The 21,756-nt window shown below is 45.3% G+C and overlaps 1 protein-coding gene across 4 annotated transcripts in view; it reads right to left on the reverse strand.

Moving 5' to 3' along the window:
- Window positions 1–21,749, reverse strand: part of HIRA (histone cell cycle regulator) — a 65,884-nt gene extending 44,135 nt beyond the window's left edge. For 2 of the 4 annotated variants that reach the window (XM_080650347.1, XM_080650348.1), the window contains exons 1-5: window positions 21,619–21,749; window positions 6,854–6,916; window positions 4,970–5,080; window positions 3,642–3,732; window positions 2,203–2,297 (exon numbers count right to left, since the gene is read on the reverse strand). In XM_080650347.1, coding sequence (XP_080506473.1) covers window positions 2,203–2,297; window positions 3,642–3,732; window positions 4,970–5,080; window positions 6,854–6,916; window positions 21,619–21,655 — 397 coding nt within the window. In that variant the 5' untranslated portion in view covers window positions 21,656–21,749. Of the gene's footprint in view, window positions 1–1,908; window positions 1,978–2,202; window positions 2,298–3,641; window positions 3,733–4,760; window positions 4,907–4,969; window positions 5,081–6,853; window positions 6,917–21,618 lie in introns of those variants that run through there. The other 2 variants (XM_080650350.1, XM_080650349.1) reach the window with 2 other exon arrangements.
- Window positions 21,750–21,756: the final 7 nt, after the last annotated feature.

A 21,756-nucleotide genomic window follows, 5' to 3' on the forward strand; every position in this document is an offset into this window, starting at 1 on the left:
AGGAATCATTTCTGAAGGTAGCTTCCAACTTCTTCATTGGTTACCACTTTGTTCAGTTTTTCCTAACCTTATGTTATCAATTTTGAAAATGTTTATTTTCTAGAAAATTATATTTATTTTAGTATTTTGTTTTGTTTTTTAAATTTAATACTATGTAAACATTACATTTTGCACTCTTTGATGATATTCTTTCTCTAGGTTAACTGTTTTTTGTTTTTTTTAATCCTTACCCAAGGTTATGTTCTATAACGTTTTGAGATAGAGATAGATAGATAGAGAGAGAGAGAGAGAGAGAGAGAGAGAGAGAGAGAGAGAGAAATCAATGAGAGAGAGAAACATCGATCAGTTGTCTCCTGTACACACCCCAACGGGGGATCGAACCCGCAATGTAGGCATGTGCCCTGTCCAGGAATCAAAACCGCAACCTTTTGGTGTATGGGATTGATGCTTCAACTAATTGAGTCACCCAGCCAGGGCTAGGTTAAATGTTTTTCTAGACCTTTTATTTCTAATTTCACCTAGGTTTCTTTCCTACCCCTGATTAAATATGCCAAGTGTATGTTTTTCACACTTTGCTTTTAAAGACCCAGTGCTTTCTATTCATTTATTTCTTTTTCACTAATTTTTTCTTCTTAAATGGTTCCACCCACACCTACTATCAGGACCACTGAATAAGAAGTGTCAGGTACCCCTGTTGAGGTGGGCAACCCTACCTGCCTGGTAAAGGAGAACTCTGGCGTACTGGGCCAGGAGAGAAGTCAAGGTTATGGCTCAGCCTGGGTCTCAGGTTAGGAGCCCCATAAAAGCCTGAGGCCCCACCCCATGCTTGAACACCCTCATAGTCATATGTGCCAAAGTTCCAGAAGCCCATCTAGACTCCACTGTGAGCAGCTGTGAACAGTAAGAGTAAGTTACAGATTTTTACTATTATTAACAATAACAAAAGGCTACTGTCAGCTTTCACAAATTTAGAATCAATCTGGTCACCAAGAGGTGGGTTTGTTCACCTTCAAAGTGTCTGCAGAGTATTTGCCGAGCATACACTGCCAATGGTTTATAGCTGATGCTTTCCAAACCTCTCACTCCTGCCCCATGTTTCCCCCACAGCTCCAGGCTCAATTCCAACAGTCTCTTGACATTCTCCCAAACTCTCTCAAACGTAGCCTACCTAACAATGAACTGGTGTCCATCCCCATAAGCCTATTGTTCTTATGATTTCAGTAGAGGACAACCACTGGCTATTCATGCACCCAGCTAGGACTCTCCTTCATCACTCCCCTTGCTCTATCCTAAGAATTTCCCAAATAGTCTCTTCCTCTCTATCCAATTATCATAGGCCTATGTGAGGCCCTTAAAGTTTTCATCTGAACCACTGACACAACCTTTTCCCCACAGCTGTCAGAATGATTTCCCTCTTGGCTTCAAAGCTTTTAATGACTCCCTGCCTCTTCCACAATAAAGGACACACTCATTAAAAGGGAGCATGAGGCTTCCATGACCTGGTCCCTGCGCACTCAGCTAGCCCCACTCTGTGCTGTTTCCTGCCTTGTATATAAAGATCCAACAGTGGTGAAGAGCTGCCTACTAATTCACAGCAAACGTCTCACTTCTGCTGTCCTGCCTGCTTGGGAAACCCTCCAGGATATCCCAGGGCTAGACCACAGGCTTTCTGAGGTAAGACTAAGTGATATTTGCTCTGGCGTCCCTCGTGCCTAACGAAGTGCACATCACATGGTTTTAGAATGCTACTGACTGACTGACATTCCTCCTCTTCAGTCCAAATTGGCAAAATGTGTCTTTCCATTCTAAGTCTATTTACAACACTTTGCAAACATACTCAGGGTCAAATAAAAAACTTCATTGGGCCCCTGTATTCTAGTTTCTGTGGAATAAATAAAGTGCGCTTACGGACTTAGTGATCCACTGATGAAGGTAGTGACTCAGTTCACCAGGATAAACAGCAGAACGTGGGGAGTTCTACATTAAAAATATAAACATATACCCCATGAGGGCAGGAGTGGGGGCACTGAATGCAGCTGGAGGCAGGCAGTGGGGACGATGACTGCACAGACCTTGAGGGACAGGCAGGGTATGACCGATGGCGATGGGGAGGGGTGACCCAGACACAGAGCTGCTGAAGGTACTGCTGCTGGTCTCAGACAGCTGCTGGGGCCGCCCAACCCAACAGGCAGCCCCACTCACCGCCTGAGTGACTCCGGAGGATGGAGACACATCGCCACTGCTCCACGTTGGCAAGCTTACCACTGGAGCCGAAGACAGTGCTGGGGCCGATGTACCTGTGTGAAAGAGGAATCAGAAAGGCACTCCAGGGAGGCTCTGGCACTGCACAGAGATGCTCACTGCAGCATGGCTTATCATGGCAGACAGAACAAAGCAAAAACAGACAATGGCTGGAAAGCACTGAATTGCTGAACAGCAGGAGCGGATTGATAAATTATTTGCACTTGATGAAATACTACAGTTATCACAAAGCGTGTGGTAAAAGACTAGCCACTGCATGGGAAAATGTTCACATTATATACTAAGTGAAAGAAGGAGGCCACAGGACAGCATATACAATATGTCACTATGTAATGAAAAAATTACATGTACGCATGGAAAATGGATCAGGACACATGTAAATAACATCAAAATATTAACCATAGCTTTCTTTAGGTGGTGGGATTATCATATTTTTCTTTCATATTTTTTTAGTTTTCCAAATTATATACTTAATATTATTTATGTTGGCTAAAGCAGAAGAATCAACAGTAGTTTTTAAGCCCTCTTATAAAGAATTGAAGGCCTCGGCCTTAACACCTGAGGCAGAGAAAGCACTCGGATCATGGGTACTAGCTCCTGGCACTCAAGGAGTCACGTGGGATCCCATGGAGGTGATGCCTACACCACTGACATGCCTCTGTTGACAGCCTTCACTCTTGTAGAATTCTTCACAAACTCACAGAAAGACCTTGCTGGGGCATCTGGGTGGGACAGTGTGCCTCTGCTCTCAAAGCCACGGCCATAGGGCCACTCTGGCTGAGTAGTGGGGTAGGTCTGAGTCCCCAGCCTGACTAGCCCGAGTCACCTGGGGAGCTGGTTATGGAAGAGTCCCAGGACCCACCCTGAGAGAAGCTGCCTAGGTGTAAAGAAGAAGAGTTTTCTAGGTGATGGTTAGCTCACTACTGGTGCAGAGAAAGGGCTTTCAAGTGAAGACTCCTTAGAGGTCGGGGTTGAGGCAGACAGAAAATGAGGTGAATGGCTAAGAGGGCAGGCTCTGGACCCCTCCTCAGATTCCATCAGTGCACCTTGACTTTTCACCACATTGCATGTTGGGAAATCGCATTTAAAGAACAAAACAAAGGAAGCCACCAATATCAGCATTGGAAGGGATTCGCCCTTTCTTTTTAGGTGGAAACCTTGTTGCCTGGCAAGGGACAGTTGAGCAGGTCACTAGGGAGGCTGGTGGCCTTCTGACTCCCTGGTCAGGCCCCAGCTGCTCCTGGCCTATGTGTGCTTCCTGTTTCTTATGAAGTTGGGACTCTGGGGACTTCAGTGCCAGGGTAAAGAAAGTGACTGTGATAAAGACCAGCAAAGAAGCTTCTAAAAATAAAATGTGAAGAAAGGAAAATGATGCTTACGTAGCCCGCTTCCACACCATAATCAGTTTGTCATCTCCCCCAGAAGCTAAATACATCCCACTGTTTGACCACCGCACACAGTTCACACATGCTGGGAAGAAAAAAAAAATAGGGTGATGAAAATCCAATAGTCATTTGTTTAAGCAGAGTTTGGCAAGATGCAAAGGGTTTATAAAGTCTAATCTATCTAATCTATTCAAGGCATCTACTATGTGAGAGCCCTAGAAAAACATTTCGGTTCAAGCACTAATCTACTTGTGCTATAATAACAAATGACCAGAATAGAGCCTGGAGGGTGAAAGGCTACATAACCTGAGAAGTGTTAGTGCTGGATGAAGTAGTCAGTAGGAGGAGGCTCACTGCCATGAAAACTGGTAAATACCTAAATCTCATTATTTAAAAAGGGCTGTCTAATGATGAGATGTATTTCTGAAGAGGGATAACTCTTGACAGGAAGACATGTGCTAAAGAGGCCAAGATGCCTTCTCCAGAGCTTTCAGGAAGCAGCTTGGGTAAAACATAAAACTCTGACTTCATTCCACCTGTCAGCAATTAAATTCGGATTTTCCAAACTCATCAGTACTGCAGGTCGGTTGATCCTGCACTCATAAACTGAGACCAACAGAAATCCCTCTTGGATCCTGTTGTGCTGCAGCCTCTGGGAGCACTCACAGCTCAACCTTTGGAAGCCCAGCAATATGAGGGACACTATCCAACTTGTGGCCCACACAAGGCTTATGAGTGACTTGAGCTCCAAGTTGGAGGACGCCAAGAGACATGTTGGGAGAGCAAGAACATACAGAGCAAAGGCAGGGATGTAACTGTTAATGGAGCATTTCAGGGGAAGCAGCCAGGTAGGAAACCAGAGCCAAGTACAGTCACCCTGATGCTCAGGGGCGGGAAACTAAGGCACTAATGCAGGAAAGAAAACCACATACTGTCCAGCAACCAAAAGGGTCCTGGTAGAGGGTCTCTGAGTGACACAGTGGCAATCTGAGACATCTTGTAAGTTGTCTTTTACACACCCTTCCCAGAACCCTACTGCTTCCAGGTTGCTGGCCCCAAAGCCCCATGGAATCAGGCAGTAACGACTCATGAGCAGGAAATCACCAGAGGTACCTGCAGACTGTCCAAAGATGGTTCTGTGGGCGGGCCGAGTCTTCTGCCGAATAACTCACCCAGGTGTGCAGCCAACATCTGTGCCTTCAGACAGCAGGCCGAGGGGAGTTACCGCCGCACGGGGCCTTATCTTTCTAATTACAAACACATGTGCTAACCTTGGGCACTCTGCCAACACGAAAAGCCTGCAAAGGGCCACTCTGTAATACCTAAGTGATTGTCCATCTGGCAAAGCATCTTGGGAATATTTTCATCCTTCTCGTCATCCTCCTGGAGGACTGGAGACATATTCCAGATCACAACCTTCCCAGAATCCTGTCCTGGAACGAAGGGGCAGAAATAACTCAATGCACAAGGAATAGACTATTAACTATGAGACATAGTCCTCACTTAGCTTTCATAAATCACAACTAACTAGATTGGGGGAGACTGAATTTGAATTACTAATATAAGTTACAGCAAAGATGAAGAAAAACAAGTGCTGATGGGGACTCAAAAAGCGTGGATTTAGTACTGTGCTGAGGCCAACCTGACTTTATGAAAAGAATTCTAGACCAGAATCAAATGAGGACCAAGTTCTGGTCTGGCCTCTAACACGGGTCCACCAGAGGCCTGCCCAGTAACCAAAAGGGTCCTAGTAGAGGGCCTTCAAGTGACACAGGGGCCATCTGAGACATTTCATAAGTTGTCTTTTACACACCCTTCCCCAAAACCCTACTGCTTCCAGGTCGCTGGCCCCATCTGTAAATGAAGAGGCTGGAAAAGCCTAGGCCCCAACACCCTTTCAGGTCTCTGCCTGGGCTTCTCTCCCTTCTCAGGTGCTGTCTGCAGTCCATGGCTGTTCTCACATGGGTGCTTTAAGACCACAGTCTGAAATGTGCCTTAAACACTGGAAAAGGTCCTCATTATCTCACCGGCTCTTTGCCATCTACAGATGAGAGATCAACCAAAAGAGGGCATTTCGGGGGCCTGTGGTCATAGGCTGATGTAGTATTGGGCTAAAAAATATATCTATGAATTTCAGTAATGATTTCTCTTTCTAAGATTTCCATTACTGATAACTAACAAAAGTCCAGCCCCTCATTTAACTTTCTGTTATAGAGGGGCTGATTGCTCTATCCACCAAGCCAAACCAGCTAGGGTTTAAACATATTTTTCAATCAGTTCTTCTGGAGTGTACTATGCCGAGTAGGCCAGGAAGGTGTGCCTCTTCTTGTGGATGAGGAGAAATCTGTTTCCCCAGCTAAGTCCACTGGTCCTAGGTGACGCCTGTGGACACCTTCGGGTGCAGCCGGCAGCACGCTGGAAGGAGATCAAGGCTTCCCTGTAAGCCCTGCAGCAGGAAGTCTTCAGACAACCTGCTCTGTAGCACCTGCAGACCTGGAACTCACAGCGGCACTCTCCAGTCCTGTCCAGGGAGGCCTCAGCCAGAGGGAGACCCTGCTCTGCAGTGAAGCTGCTGGGGGACTGGGCTCTGCGGGAATGCTACTTTGTGTGACCATATATACATCTTGGTGTCTTGGCCTCAAAGTGACTGCCTTTCCAGAGTTGTTACTGCAATATTGCAGCAGACACTGGGTGAAACACACCAACAATACCATGGATCATCTTTTCAAATGGTGTGCTGCACATTTGTACTTGCCCTCTATCGCAGTGGAATTGCTTTGAGTCTGGAGAATGGGCCTGATAACTACATGACTGACTCCAGAGGTTAACCATCTCCTCCCCCTTTACAGATGAGAAAACACTGCCAGAACCAAGATGAGGACCAAGAGCCCTTGCCTCTGGGGCTGGAGCTTTGTCCATGAGACTACCTGCCACTTTTCACGCTCAATAAGCTTGGGCTCAGACATGCAAATTGATTTTAATATCAACCCAATAAACAGAAATGAGAAAGATAAACCTGTTATGGAAATATCTATACAGAGCACACTCTAGTGCCAAAAAGGGATTTTGATGTGACTTGTTCAGACTTAAACTGAGTCACATCTATACTGAAAACAGCAAATATTCTTTCTATAGCTCAATGGGTGACCAGGAGAAGCAGAGCTAGGCGCAGGGCTGTGAGTATTCCTGGTATTCCATGAACATACCTTGTCCTCCAGTTGCGAACTTGGTCCCGTCAGGGTGAATATCAACTGAAAATATTGGCTTGCCTGGAAACAAAGAAAAAACACACACAACATTGCCTTGGCTTCTATTCATTGAAGAATAGCAACAGACTCAAACTTTTAAAATATTGGTTATTCAAACAATATCCCTATTACTGATCCTAGGGAAAATAATATTATCAATGTACACTCACCTGAGCGTGAGGGCAAAGTGATCTAAGTTTTATTTTTTTTTTTTTTATATTTTATTGATATTTTACAGAGAGGAAGGGAGAGGGATAGAGAGCTAGAAACATCGATGAGAGAGAAACATCGATCAGCTGCCTCCTGCACACCTCCCACTGGGGATGTGCCCGCAACCAAGGTACATGCCCTTGACCGGAATCGAACCCGGGACCCTTCAGTCCGCAGGCCGACGCTCTATCCACTGAGCCAAACCGGTTTCGGCAAAGTGATCTAAGTTTTAAAGTATAAACTGCTGGAACACTCTTCAAGTGACATTAACTAGATGAAAGTATAAAAGGGGGACAAAGCAATCTGTCCCTAGAACGACTGAGCCCATAGGTCACCTGGGCATTTACACAGGGGTCTACTGGATAAGAGCTTGACACCTTCTGGGGATGCATGTTTGTAAAGGCTATTCATGACAACAGCTCTGAGTCACAGAGGCTAATGAAAATCCAATGTATATACTAGTACATCCAGCCATCTCCTCGTCCCATGGATTAGCCTGGACACGGGATGCATGCCCTGGCTTCTCTGCTGACTGAGAGCTGGGTAGGGCCAGTGGGTTGTCTGCAACACACTGCTTCCCTCATCATGCTTCTGCTTCCAAAAAGCTTCGCCCCCATACATTTGTGCTGTATCAATGTCCACGGAGAGTCGGCCTTCTCGGCATCTCCTTTTGCTGATCCTCCTTGACGGTACATGCCTGATATCCAAATAGATGTTCACTGGTGAGTGGTAGCTCAGTAATATTTGTTCAGTGACAAATTTAGATGGCATGACAATGGACTGAGCACGAGCAATTGCTGTTGCCAAAGAGTCTCTTAGTCAAGTATGCTCAACTGCTGTCACCCAAGGAAAGGTGGTATGGGCACTAGGACAAGAGTTACCGGCTCTAGAATTACAAGGTAGCAAGTGTGGGCAGTGGCTGCTTAAGAGCTGAAAGTCTTGCCAGGGCTCACATCCATGTGTGGAAATCAAAAGGCAATGTCAGCACTGGCCCCGGTGGCACCCGCTTCCCTCACTTTTGGAGCCAGGTCTCACAGTCCAATCTTGCAAGAGCTGCCACAGGCCAGGGGAAACGTGCTCCCTTCTCACTGGTCATTACGTGGTAGTGGGAGACACAGCTGTGCAAGGCCACCAGCAAGCAGGTACAAACACCCTATTTTGTCTCAGGGAGCAAGTAGAAACCTAGGAAAATTTGACAACCACACCACATGCTATTTCATCTCTAGTATTTACTGAATTCCAAAACAACGAAGGCTACCACAACAGGCCATGCTAGCAGCTCTGGCCTGGTCTCTGAGCCCCTTAGTCACTTCCAGGCCCACACCCAAGAGCCAGAGTTCTATAGTGACAGTCCTATAGTAGCTGCGGACTGCACTCCGGGAGCACTGCAGGGTGCTCAAAGCGGTCCCAAACACATGAAATTTCAGCCCTGGTCTGCTCTGAGCTCTCATTCCAAGAGTTCACAAGACAAGCCCTGACACAGCTTGGTACTGCATAATCTTTAAGGAGCCAGACCCAGCAGGGGAGTGCAGTCACAGAGACCTGAAAAGTAAGCCTGCAAGTTATTATTCTCCAATAGCCTAGACAGGGCAGACCTGATCACTCCCACCTTCATCTTCAAGAAAGGACTCCAGAAACTATTATACAGGGTGGGCTAAAAAAGGCAGGTGTTGAGAACACAGGTAAGGACTGAAAGTGCTCCAACTGGTCCTTCCATGCATGTGCACTCAGGCCCACGCTGGCACACCCACACCCTTCCTGGGCTTGGTGGCTGCCATGTATGATAAGCCAGAGTCCCACACGCTGCTGCTGAGAATGTGCCAGCTTTTGCCATAGGCTGAGGGCCTGGGAGGGAAGCAGTTGCGTAAAGGTGGGTTTCTTGCCCATCTGGCTGTGGGAAGTGTCTCACAGGTGAGCCTCAAGAAACAAGACAGGACAATTGGGCTGTGGGCCCAGCCTTGAGTGGTGCAGATGCCACTGTTCCAAAGGCTGTAAGAAATGCCGAGACCATGGCTAGTGCTAAGACCGAGGTTTGGAGTACGCCCAGACACCAGAAGACAGTGACCAGTTAGCACCATAGGAGCCTTGGGAACTTCTAAAGAGCAGATATCTCTAAGCATAATGAGAACAGCAGCAGGAGCCTAGATCTCATCAGTGCTGCCATCTCCACTTGGAGCCTCCTGGGGCATCTGTGGCAGGCCAGCCCTTAGAGGAGCCAGCCAGCCACTCCTTCTAGGAGAGCCAGAGGCATGCTGGGGGATGTTCTATGGAGCTCTGCCTTTCCAAGGCCACCTCATGACATGCTCTCGAGTATCTCAAAACCTGCAGGCAGTCCAGGCCGGGCCATTCTATAAATCTCACCTGGCCCTCTGAGGTAAATACTTCTGACACCCTCATTTTACCATGAGAGGGAAACTGAGGCATACAGAGAGGTTAAAAAAAGTTGCCCCAAACCATACAGCTGCGTGGAAGAGTCTAGGTATCTGGCTCCAGAGCCCAAGGCATTAAATACTGTGGTTTGCTGCCTCTCTAGGGGATTAATGTCCAGAACATATAAAGAACTCCTAAAATTCAATGGCAAAAATAGGAAAAAAACTCCATTAAAAAATGGGTAAAGGACTTCAACATACATTTCTCCAAAGAAGACATACAAAATGGCCAACAAGCATATGAAAAAATGCTCAATATCATTAAACTATTAAGGAAATGCAAGGCAAAACCAGAATGAGATCATTTCACATCATTTCACATTTATGAGGATGGATACTATCAAGAGAAGAAAAAAGAAAAGAACAGTGCTGGTGGAATATAGAGAAACTGGAACACTTATCCATTGCTAGTAGAAATGTAAAATGGTGCAGCCACTATGGAAAACAGTATGGTAGTACCTCAAAAAATTAAAAATAGAATTACCTAGGATCCAGCAAATCCACTTCTGGGTATATATTCAAAAGAATTAAAGGCAGAGTCTTGAAGACATATTTGTACACCCATGTTCAGAGCAGCATTATTATTTTTTAACATATTTTTTAAAATATATTTTATTGATTTTTTTACAGAGAGGAACGGAGTGGGATAGAGAGTTAGAAATATCGATGAGAGGGAAACATCGATCAGCTGCCTCCTGCACACCTCCTGCTGGGGATGTGCCCGCAACCAAGGTACATGCCCTTGACAGGAATCGAACCTGGGACCTTTCAGTCCACAGGCCAATGCTTTATCCACTGAGCCAAACCGGTTAGGGCCACAGCAGCATTATTCACAATAACCAAGAGGGAAAGCAATCAGTGTCCTTTGATGGATAAATGGATAAGCAAGTTGTAGTATATCCATAAAATGGAATATTATTCAGTCTTAAAAAGGGAAATTCAGACATGCTACAACATGGATAAACCTTAAAGACATTATGCTAATTGACATAAGCCAGCCTCAAAAGCACAAATACTGTATGAATCCACTTATATGAGGTCTCTAGAGTAGTTAAATTCATAGAGACATAAAGAAGAATAGTGGACAGGGGAGGGGGGAGGAGAGAGGGGGGAGAATTTAAAAAAAAAAAAAAAAAAAAGAATAAGAAGAATAGTGGTTGCCAGGAGCTGGGAAAGGGAATATGGAGAGTTGTTGCTTACCAGGCATATAGTTTCAGTTTTGGAAGATGAGAAAGTTCTGTAGATATTTTACACAACAATGTGAATATACATAACATTACTGAATTATACACTCAAAAGATTAAGATGATAAATGTCATATGTATTTTACTACAACTTAAAAAATGCTAATCAAAACCAAACCAAACATATATCTATAAGGTAGAGGGGTATGGAAAGGTGATAGGTGTGGGTATAGAAGGTGTTGGAACTGCTCAGTGTCTTGACTGTCGTGGTGAATACACAAACCTAGACAGGTAAAATATTGTATAGAACTAAATACCCATCTACACACAAATTAGTACAAATAAAATGGGGAAATCTGAATAAGATAGGTGGATTGTGTCAATGTCAATGTGGTATTATACTATAGTTTTGCAAAATGTTACCACTGGGAGAAAATGGGCAAAGTGTACAAAAGATCTCTCTATTTCTCATTATTTCATTCAATTGCATGTAATTCTACAATTATCTCAATGAGAAACACACATATACACATATGGTCTGTTTTTTAAAAACCAAATATATATATTTTTGTGTGTAATAACATAAAGGTAATCAAGGTAAACAGCAAACCACCTGTGATTGTCATAACAAAACAAATTATTTTCTTGTGCAGGTGATAATGTACATACTCGACAACCAGCAGTCTCTCTGGAGAAACTCTTGCACCTAAGCACTCTTAATATGCAGTTAACACCTCTAGCCAGCTGCCTACCAGACATCTCATCCTTAACTTCTCCAAGACAGAACTCCTGATCTTCACACCCATACCTGCTCTACTGGCTGTCTGCCCAAGACAGTTAAGGCCATGCCTTAGACAGAAAAAGCCAACAGGCTGGGCACAACAGCCATACTGCCTGTGACTTTTCTGGCCTCATCTCCTGGTCCCCTTCCCTCTAATCACTGGTCCAGTGCCCTACCCTCCTCTCTGTTCCTAGACTGCACCAGGTGCACTCCCACCCAGCGCCCTGCACTGGCTCTTTCCTGAGCCGGAAGCTCTTCTCCCAAATAGTACAGACCACGGCTCCTTCCTTGCCTTCTCCTAGCATTTACTCAACGTTGCCTTCTCACTGAGGCCTACCCTAGCTATCCTACTTGAAAGTGTTACTTCCTCAGCCGGGCACAACCCATCCCGCTAATACTGATCTATTTTTTTCTTAACTAATTTATTACATAGTATATAATTTCCTTTATTGTATCTCTGCTCACCCTGCCCACCAGAATGTAAACTTCAAGAGCTCAGCCATTTTTGTCTGTTTCAGTCATGCAGTCATTCCCAGCTATGGCTTGGTACTTAGCAAGCACTCAATAAATATTTGCTGTTGTTAATTGCTGGAGAAAGTCCACGGCAAAGGCCCAAAATTCAAACACACCTTCACAGTGTCACTAGCATCCCAGTCTTTGGAAGGTAGGCTTCTCATCTCCTGAAGAGGGGACACAGATGTCACCAACCACTTCACAGAGCCACCTGCTGTTATTATCTCTACTGCTTTCAACCACAAAAACTTCTCCAGCCTTAAGTAAGCAGTACCACGACATCTAATAGGTGTCAGGTGGCCACGAGATTCAAAACACAGCAAAGGAAGGAAGCTGTAGCAATCATGCAACCGTTACCCCTCCCCTCCCCCTGACTAAGGTAGGAGAAACTGACAGGTATATTATATCATTTATAACCCTTAATCACTTCTCCTGCAGCATTTGCCAACCCATAAGCAAGTTTTGGTAACATTCACTACTTGTTTCTTTCTTTTTTTTTTTTTAATATATTTTATTGGTATTTTACAGAGAGGAAGGGAGAGGGATAGAGAGTTAGAAACATCGATGAGAGAGAAACATCGATCAGCTGCCTCCTGCACACCTCCTACTGGGGATGTGCCCGCAACTAAGGTACATGCCCTTGACCGGAATCGAACCCGGGACCCTTCAGTCTGCAGGCTGACGCTCTATCCACTGAGCCAAACCGGTTTCGGCACTACTTGTTTCTTCATACTTTCTCCTCTCCTCTAATTTTGCAGAACGTAGATATTCCTTAAAAGTTATCTGCAATATGGATTTCTGTAAATATAGTAATCTCTTCCAGTTCTATTAGAAAATAAAGAGCATAAGAACCACATTCCCACTGGAGGGCAGAGATATATGTTAGCTTGACAACGATAGTTAAGAAAATAACACTGTGTTTATAATACTGTGTTGCATATTTGAAAGAAGCTTAGAGAGTAAATCTCAAACATTCTCAACAGTTAAAAAAAATTTCTGTAACTATGTTTGGTCAGGAATGTTAACTAGATATTTGGTGATCATTTTGCAATATATAGACATATTGAATCATTATGTTGTACACCTGACACTGATATAATGTATTTCAATTATACTTCAATTTAAAAAAAAAAAGAAAATAACAAACGTACCATATTAAATGGAAACTACACAGCAACATGTTAGCTATTCACAGTTATATGTGCAATGCAAGGTCTGAAGGGAGGCTACACAATTAAAAAACTGGATTTGCTATGGTATCAGGGATTTGGCTAAGGTCTTAAAAATTTAGATACTTTTTAAACAAACAAAAAATAGAGACACTCTTATAATGTGGTATGTAAACTAAACGTGTTTTTTTTTTTTTTAAAAAAAGCACCAAGCCACCAGTTATTTTTTTCTAAATGGTCTGACAGACAATTTTAACAATGTATTTTCTTTTTTGCATTTTCAAAATTTTTCTAAATTAAACAGGTATTACTTTTATAATAAGAAAAATAATTTTACATTTTACAAATTAAAAATATCAAATCACAATATGCTTTGTTATCCACATCCACACATATACCATAAGAAGTATCCTAGTATAATAATATATGGCAATTGTCACGCCAAAAATAAAGGTATTTGTCCTGTTCCTTAATAGCTCTAGAATGCAGCTCTAGGGTTTTTCGAAAGGGAGAAGGCAGAGAGGCTACTACTCATCAAACAGATGCTTTGGGAAGGCACTATGTAGTGGCCTCACCTGGCCCCCTGTCCTGTCTAACTGAATCTGGGCTCTCTCTCCATCTGCTTTCGCAGTCTTACTGATCTCAGTAGACAGCACGGGAGTCACCCACCCTTCAGCCCTCCCTTATCTCATACCCCATATTCTACCGTGGCAACTCTACCTTAGCAACACATCTGTAACTCAAACTTTCTGGGGAGGTGTAAATGTTCCATATTTTGAGTGGGGAATAGGTTTACAAAGTGTATTTGTTTGTCAAAAATTCATCAAATTGTACACCTTAGGTCTGTGCTCTTGCCCTTGTGTTGCTCTAGTCCAGTGGTCGGCAAACCGCGGCTCGCGAGCCACATGCAGCTCTTTGGCCCCTTGAGTGTGGCTTTTCCACAAAATACCACGGCCTGGGTGAGTCTATTTTGAAGAAGTGGCGTTAGAAGAAGTTTAAGTTTAAAAAATTTGGCTCTCAAAAGAAATTTCAATCGTTGTACTGTTGATATTTGGCTCTGTTGACTAATGAGTTTGCCAACCACTGCGTCTCACTCAAATCACAAGACATCCTTGCTGTTTCTCAAACCCACCAGGCTGTTCTCTCTGCCTGGAATGCTCCTCCCTCAGATGGCTGCCTTCCTCACCTCCATGAGGTCTCTTGTGAGTGGATGCCATGGTACCTTGTCCAGGTCCCTCCCTCCAGGAATGAAGTACATTGCCACAGCTGCAAAGTGTGTTTCCCCCACCCATTTACTATCTATTCTGTTTCATCTACTCCCCTTCCTAAAATGGAAAGCTCTAAGACACAATTATATAAATAGGCTCCTTGGATAAGGACTTGGGCAGAATGCTTCCCTCTCACCCTAGCCAGTTTGGCTCAGTAGACTGGGTTTGATTCCGATCAAAGGCATGTACCTTGATTGCAGGCTCCCGGCCCCGGAAAGCAACCAACTGATGTGTCTCTCTCACATTGGTGTCTCTCTCTCTCTCTCTCTCTCTCTCTCTCTCTCTCTCTCTCTCTCTCTCTCTCCCTTCCACTCTCTTAAAAAAAATAAATAAATAAAAAAATCAATGCAGGTGAGGATTATAAAAAAAGAATGCTTCCCTCTCATTGTTGGAATCCCCAGCAAATTCTACCACAAAGTGTAATCTTTAGAAAAGCCAGCCAGAATGAACAAGGAGTTTGTTGAAGCAAATCAAGTCTACCAGCCAAGGACAGCAGACACTGTGGGCTGCCCGTCCACCAGCCACCTTCCATCAACCTTTCTCCAGTATTCAACACTCACCTGACATTTACTGAGAGCCTACTCTGGTGTGTGCCACACACTGTCCAAGGCCCTGGGAATAGAGCGTTAGCAAACACAAAGCCTCTCCCCTTCAAGAGCTTACTTTTGGTGGGAAGGTCTCCAACCCCAATTTTAGTCAAGTATCTCACCCTCCCCTATGTAAGCCAGCAGGCAATGGTGACTAGTGTAAGAAAAGGCAAGAGAGCCCTAGCTAGTTTGGTTCAGTGGATAGGGTCTCAGGTTCGATTCCAGTCAAGGGCACATGCCCTGGTTGCAGGCTCAATCCCCAGTAGGGGGCATGCAGGAGGCAGCTGATCAATGATTCTCTCTCATCATTGATGTTTCTTTCTCTCCCTTCCTCTCTGAAATAATATATACATATTAAAAAAAGAAAAGAAAAGAAAGAAAAGGCAAGAGGAAGACTCAAAGTCCATGATTGGGGCACAGGCCTCTCCCTGAAAGCATTCTGTTGATACTCCATGACTGAAGAGCTCTTAAAAACCAAATGCCAGAAGAGTCGCCAAGCACACCTCAAGAGCAATCTGCCAGGTTAGAAGCCTCAAGGCCCTGTGTGTGGCTACAGAAGCAGCCATAGAAAAATATCCAAGCACAAGGGGACTCCTGGTACCAAGATGAACCACGTGGTTTCTGGAAGCTCTCTGCAAGGAGGAAATGGGTACGCTACCTCCCTGGGACAGAGGTGCCCAGCACAGAGACCAACACTTGGTAATTAGAAAGAGTAAGCCTGGGCTCGGACTGGAATCTGGGTGTGACCCCTAACTCACCCCCTTTACATTTAGTAGGTCACCTCATTTTATGCAGCCTGTTTCCACCTGCAAATTCTGCTGCAAGTCAAAGAGAATTTCAAGGGTAATCGATATAACAAATCCTGAAATGGGTCAGCTTTGGGTGTGTTAATTTAGCATCTTAAGAAGCCATGGCCTTCCACCTACCCGTCCTGTCATCCTCATGGTTACAGGCTGACTGCCACGTGCAAACCTAGTGAAGTCCAGGAGAAGAAAGAAAGGCCTCTCACATAGCTCTTCTTACCTGACTCCAGAGGAGCCCCCAGCACACATCCCCGCCCAGTCTTACTGGCTAGAATGGCATCAAATGGCTGTTCCTCAACAAATCTCTGGCACTCACCCACATACCAGCTTAGGGCTATCAAAACTTGCCCCTGCAGCTTGGCCTGCAGAAGAGGGCAGACACCTGAAAAACACTGGGATTCTGCTGGACAGAAATAGGGGCAGACAACCCACAGTATGTGTATCACTCCCTTTTTGCTATTTAGTAATGTGGACACTACAGATGGACCCACTCGCCTCTCTAGGAGCTGCTGTTCATCTTGGTAGGATAATAAAATGTGCTTGCATCGATTTTTGGTCCCAGGGCTCATTCCAGACCTGTTTCATGTGCTAGACACCTCTGCAGCCTATAGGCAAACACCCTGATAAACAGGAGAACCTAGTAACCTCTGGGGCAAAGGAGAGGTCAAAGGAGACAGCCCTCTCTCCATGGTCACTGATAGGACCCACGATCAGTGCAATGGCAGCAGGTCCCCTCAGTGGCCAAAGCCAGGTGCTTCCCAGAGGTCCCTCCAAGCTGTAAATTACAATTCTGTTCATGAAGTGAAAACATCTTTTCAACAACTTCTTAGATAAAAACAAATGTTTAAGAAAATCCCATTTTTTAGTCCTCATTCTTGCTTTCTCTAGCATACTAAAGAAATAAACTCAGAGAGTGACCCAAATCTACAGTCACCTGCCTTTGCCCTGTTTTCAGTGCCTATCCATTCCTTACCTCCACCACTCCTGACCTCCCTCATCATCTCTCACCAAGACTGAGGGAACAGCCTCTGAACTCCTCGGGGGCCTTCTGGAGGCAGCCTCCTCAGAAACCTCAATGTGCCCCTCCCCCAGCCCCTGGAAGGAAGTCTAAGCTTCCATCAAGGTGCTTAAGGCTCTGCATACCAGCCCCATTCTCCCCTTCACCTGCTAAGTCATGCCCTAACATGCTGTCTCCTCTTAAGTGCTCTCAACCCTCCCTGGGCCTTTCCTCCTGATGCTCTCACAGCAGTGGGGCCTTTTCCACCATCACAGTCCTCCTGGAGTCAAGGTTCAGCCCAAGGGCACACCACAAGCCAGGCCCCCCGACCTGGGGCCATGGCAGCTCACTCATTTAGCGCTGGTTTCCCTCTGCCCTGCATTCTAGAATGTGGTATAGGTCCCTCTCTCCCACCTACTGCACAGCTTTCCATACATAGGGATAACCTTATGTACCATGAACTTCTCTCCAGAAGGGTTCAATGTTTGGTGTATAAATCAGTGAAAAATCCACATGTGTATTATCCAAGGCAAAATCCCACCCAGTTTTCTTCTGAATCCTCTTGCAAATGTATTCTGGTTGTTTTCTTAAATCGACCTATTGTCATCAGGTATAAGTCAGTGAGAGACACTGTAAAGAGAGCTCACATTTCCTGAGCCTTCACAGGTAGAGGGAAGGCAGGTGTTACTGGCTTCATTTAACAGATCAGGAAAAGAGATCAAAAGGACTTTCCCTGACACATTTGGTGAGCAGCAGAGCACAGACTCAAGAACAAGACCGACTTCAAAATAAGAGGCAAAACTCTTGTCCTCAAGAATCAATTTAATTGGAATGATGAGACAAATACAAGAAAAGGCAAAAAAACAATGAAGATATTCTTATCTAGAGCAGGGGTTCTCAACCCTGGCACTACTGACATTTTGGGCCAGAGGATTCTTTGTTGTGGATGCATGTCCTATACGCTGGAGGGTATTCAGCAGCAGTCCTGTGCTCTACCCACGAGACACCAGTAGCTCTCCACCCCTCTCAGTTGTGAGAACCAAAAATGTCTCCAGACATCAGCCTGTTTGAGAACCCCCAATCTAGAGTAACTCTAAAGTGTACCTTAACAACCACTGCAATCATAAAATATCTCTGTTAGGATCCCTCCCATCCTGTTCTGAAAGACAGGTCTGCAGGGCCCCTCCAGTAGCTGTGCAGGGCCTTTCCACACCCAGTCCTGACTTCATTACTGCACCATCCTCTCCGAATTTCCCCTTCAAGCTGACTTATTTATTTTCACCCAGATGCAGAAGATGTCTCAATAGGATGTCTCAAAATCCTTTCTGGGATGAGACAGGGTAGGGGGAAAAATAATGCAATCACAGGACAGGAGAGAAAACACACCACAAAGCAATGTGATTAACTGACAAATTATCCCATTACTGAAAATTTGCCAAACACCTTTTACAACACTGCCATCAAAGTGTGAGCCAGAGGCCAAAGAAGGATGAGAGTTCTTCCAGTCCTGGTCCTTCTGAAGAGCTGTGCATGAACACTGCCCAGGAGTGAGAATTCCAGAAAAACTCTTAGGAACAAAGGCCAAGGGATGGGAAGAACCCATCTCAATGAAACTTCCTAAACACACAAATACAGACTACATTTTCCTACAACCAAAATCCCAATCGCTTTCACTTTCTGACCAATATATGGTCATAACCTAACTAAGAAATGAACCTTTGGCCAAGCCTAAAATAAAATGAAATATAAAGAATACTATATCTAAGAACAGAGAGTAAAACATGTAAGTATGAACAATGCCTGGCACCTAACTTCTATATAAGTTATAAATATTATTAGCTATTATACACCTTAATGCACTCTTTGGATACGGGATGAAATGATAGGGGTGAGATTTTATATTTACTCAACTTTACCAAGTTCCAGAAGTGAAATCACAATCCCAAGAATTTACAGCTAATAAATAATGGCATCTTGAACCCAGTCTGATTCCATTTTCAAGGCTCATTTCACTGGGATATGACAACTTCAACATTTATTAACTTACCACAGAGCAGATTCTCAACTGGGGGTGATTCTGGCCACCAGAGGACAATGGCAATGTTTGGAGACATTTTTGATTGTCACAACTGGGTGTGTACGGGGAGATGTGTGCCACTGACATCTGGGTAGAGGCCAGGGATGCTAAAATCCTACCACAACAGAACAATTATATGGCCCGAAATGTCAACTGTACTGAGGCTGAGGAACCTTATCTTAGAAGAAAGGTCTTACTCCTATTATCAGCCAGAAAAACGAAGACTAAAAGTATGCCTACACCCCAACATATACTTCTCATTTTGCCTTAAACAGGCCCTATTCTAGCTGCCTTTTCCACTTGTCTGAATGGATCCTCACCACAGAGAAATTGCTGTGCTCTCTTGCTCCATCTCTCTTTGGACTCTCAGATACCAGAAAAAGTATGTTCAAGCCATGTAACAAGTCAGGGAACATAAATGCAGAGTAAGGAAGCCAGAAAGTGAAATGATGCCCTCTCCAAAGCACCATGGTCTTTTTTGTTTGTTAATCCAAAGTAAGCACCACCCACCACTCTGGCTTCTGGCTAAGCAGCTCCCGCCCCCACCAGCTTTCATTATTCACCTGTTTTTAAAGGACTCATCAGTAGGACTGGTCAGTAATCCAGACAATGATTATTTCCTTCAGGATAGTGGTAATTTACCCTGACAGTTCTTCTGAACACTTGATAAGACAAAGGTTGATTTCAGGAGATTTTAAAAGAAAGGAAATTTAGCAAAGAACAAGTTTAAAATAAGTTAAATTCCATCTTAGGTTTCTAAAGTATTTTATAATCTGGGGTGCACTTTTGTGTCTTCCTTCCCAACCAAACATCATAATTGTACTGTGAATAAGGCGGAGCAAATATCATCAGGTTCCATCCTAAGACTATGGAGAAGCCACAGCAACAAGAGGCCCCACCCACTCTGCCAGGGTGGGATGTTTGGCTGTTGGCCTGATTGTAGACTCTCATTTGTTTGTACCTAGATAATCACTTAAGCACCTTGACTTACTCTTACACAGCACAGAACTTGTGTCCTACAAAGGAGCTTATCACAAAGTTAGAAATTATATGGCAGAAAGTCAGAGAGAGACTGGAGAAGGGTAGGCTGACTACACCCACAAACTGATCTAGGCAAAATTTTTATTTTAAAATAAAAAAATTCCTTCAGATCTTCACTTACACAACAAACTAGTTCATAATGAGATATTTCCTTTCCTAATTCACAAGCCCCATAATTTATAATTACTGAACATTTCCCCAGGTCTCCAGGGAAAGATCTACATACTACACATCAGAAAATCAACTTAGGAGAAATGAAACTCTAGTTCACAGCTTTGGGTTTCATGCACATAAACCTAGTGTGTCTTCATAAATTACAGAAACCTCATCTTTCTTACCTGTTTCAGCCAATATTTATCATGCATCCTTTATGTGGGAGACACTGCTGAGTGTGGCAGGGATAAGGAGGGGAATGAGGCAGTCTCTGCCCTGGGGGCATATGGAAAGGACACAGGGACAGAGCACATCTAGTGGACTAACTCAGGAGGAATGGTAAAAGGGCCCTGGAAAATGACAAAGATATCACACAAGGAGAGAAAGGGAGAGCACTTCTGTCTGAAAGAACATAGATGTTCAGTTCAGTTGCAGTAGTGGAGAGCAATCCGCAGATCAGGTTCAAAACTGAAAAGCTACATGTACAAAAAAGGCAAAAGCATCTACTCTACTTGCTCTAAAAGAAAACGATAACTCATTCTAGCTGCATGCAAAGTAGAAATGAGGAACAAGGGGTGACCCTTTGCCTACCAGTAGTCAGAGGCAGGCTGGGATCAGGGCTACAGGCCTTATGCTGGAGGAGTGCTCCCTGGGCTTCGGTGCTGTCAGCAAGGGAATGGGGGACTCTCTTCCCTCACCTCCCTGGGGTCTGGAGACAGGGGTGGTGAGGAGGACCAACTCCTGCAGTTGTGCCCACAAGGAAGAACTATGACAAAACTGCTGGTTACTAAAGGCTTCTCTGTGCCGCACACAGCCTGTTCTCAACTAGAGGACTGGAAGAGTCAGTTTCCCCGGGGATGTGCTTTGGGGCCACTGCCACAGAACTAAGGAAGCCTCTCTCCTAGAACACACCTGTGTCGGATGGACTCCAACCCGTCACCATGATGCCCCAGCTCAGAATAAACGGGATTCCTTCTGCTGGGGGGCCTCAGCCCTCAGCCATAGCCCCCCAACTGGGGGCACAGTCACCAGATCTAGGCCTCAGCCGGAGCAGGAACAGCTCCTCCAGCAGGGCAGAGACGTGCAGATTTCAGGTCTTCACCCCGCCAATCAAAAGCTACAAGAGGGGTTGCGCCCAGGTTTCACACACATCGAACCATCTGAGCACATCCTGGCTGATGCAGACGAGTGGCAGGAACTGGCTAGCGCCCAAGGGCCGCTCCCCAAAGCCAGGCCGCGGCGCCTTCACGGACCACGGGTGGGTGGCTGAGGGCTCAGCACAAGAGCTGGGGGCGGAGGCGGACTTCGCCGCAGCCGGGCGGGAGCACGTGCCGGGGCTCGCCGGTCTCCCGCTCCGAGGACAAAGTCCGTTACCTCCCGCTCCGCGACTCTGGCACCGGGCACCAGGCGTCGGGAGCGAGGCGGGCACGGCCCCGCGCGCGGCTCCGACCCGGCTCCAGACCCCGATCTGACGCCAGGCGTGGCCTCCAGCGACCTCAGTGTTCACTCACCATTGTGGTTGACCCAGGTCGGCTTCAGGAGCTTCATTGTTCGGGCGCCGCCGGGCTGAGGCGAGAGCCGCGTCCTTCAACACGCGCGGGCCATGGGGCCACCGCCGCCGCTTTCTCCCACGCCGCCCGCCCTCCAGC

This window comes from Plecotus auritus (genome assembly GCF_963455305.1).
Source record: "Plecotus auritus genome assembly, chromosome: 13".
Lineage (NCBI taxonomy): Eukaryota > Metazoa > Chordata > Mammalia > Chiroptera > Vespertilionidae > Plecotus > Plecotus auritus.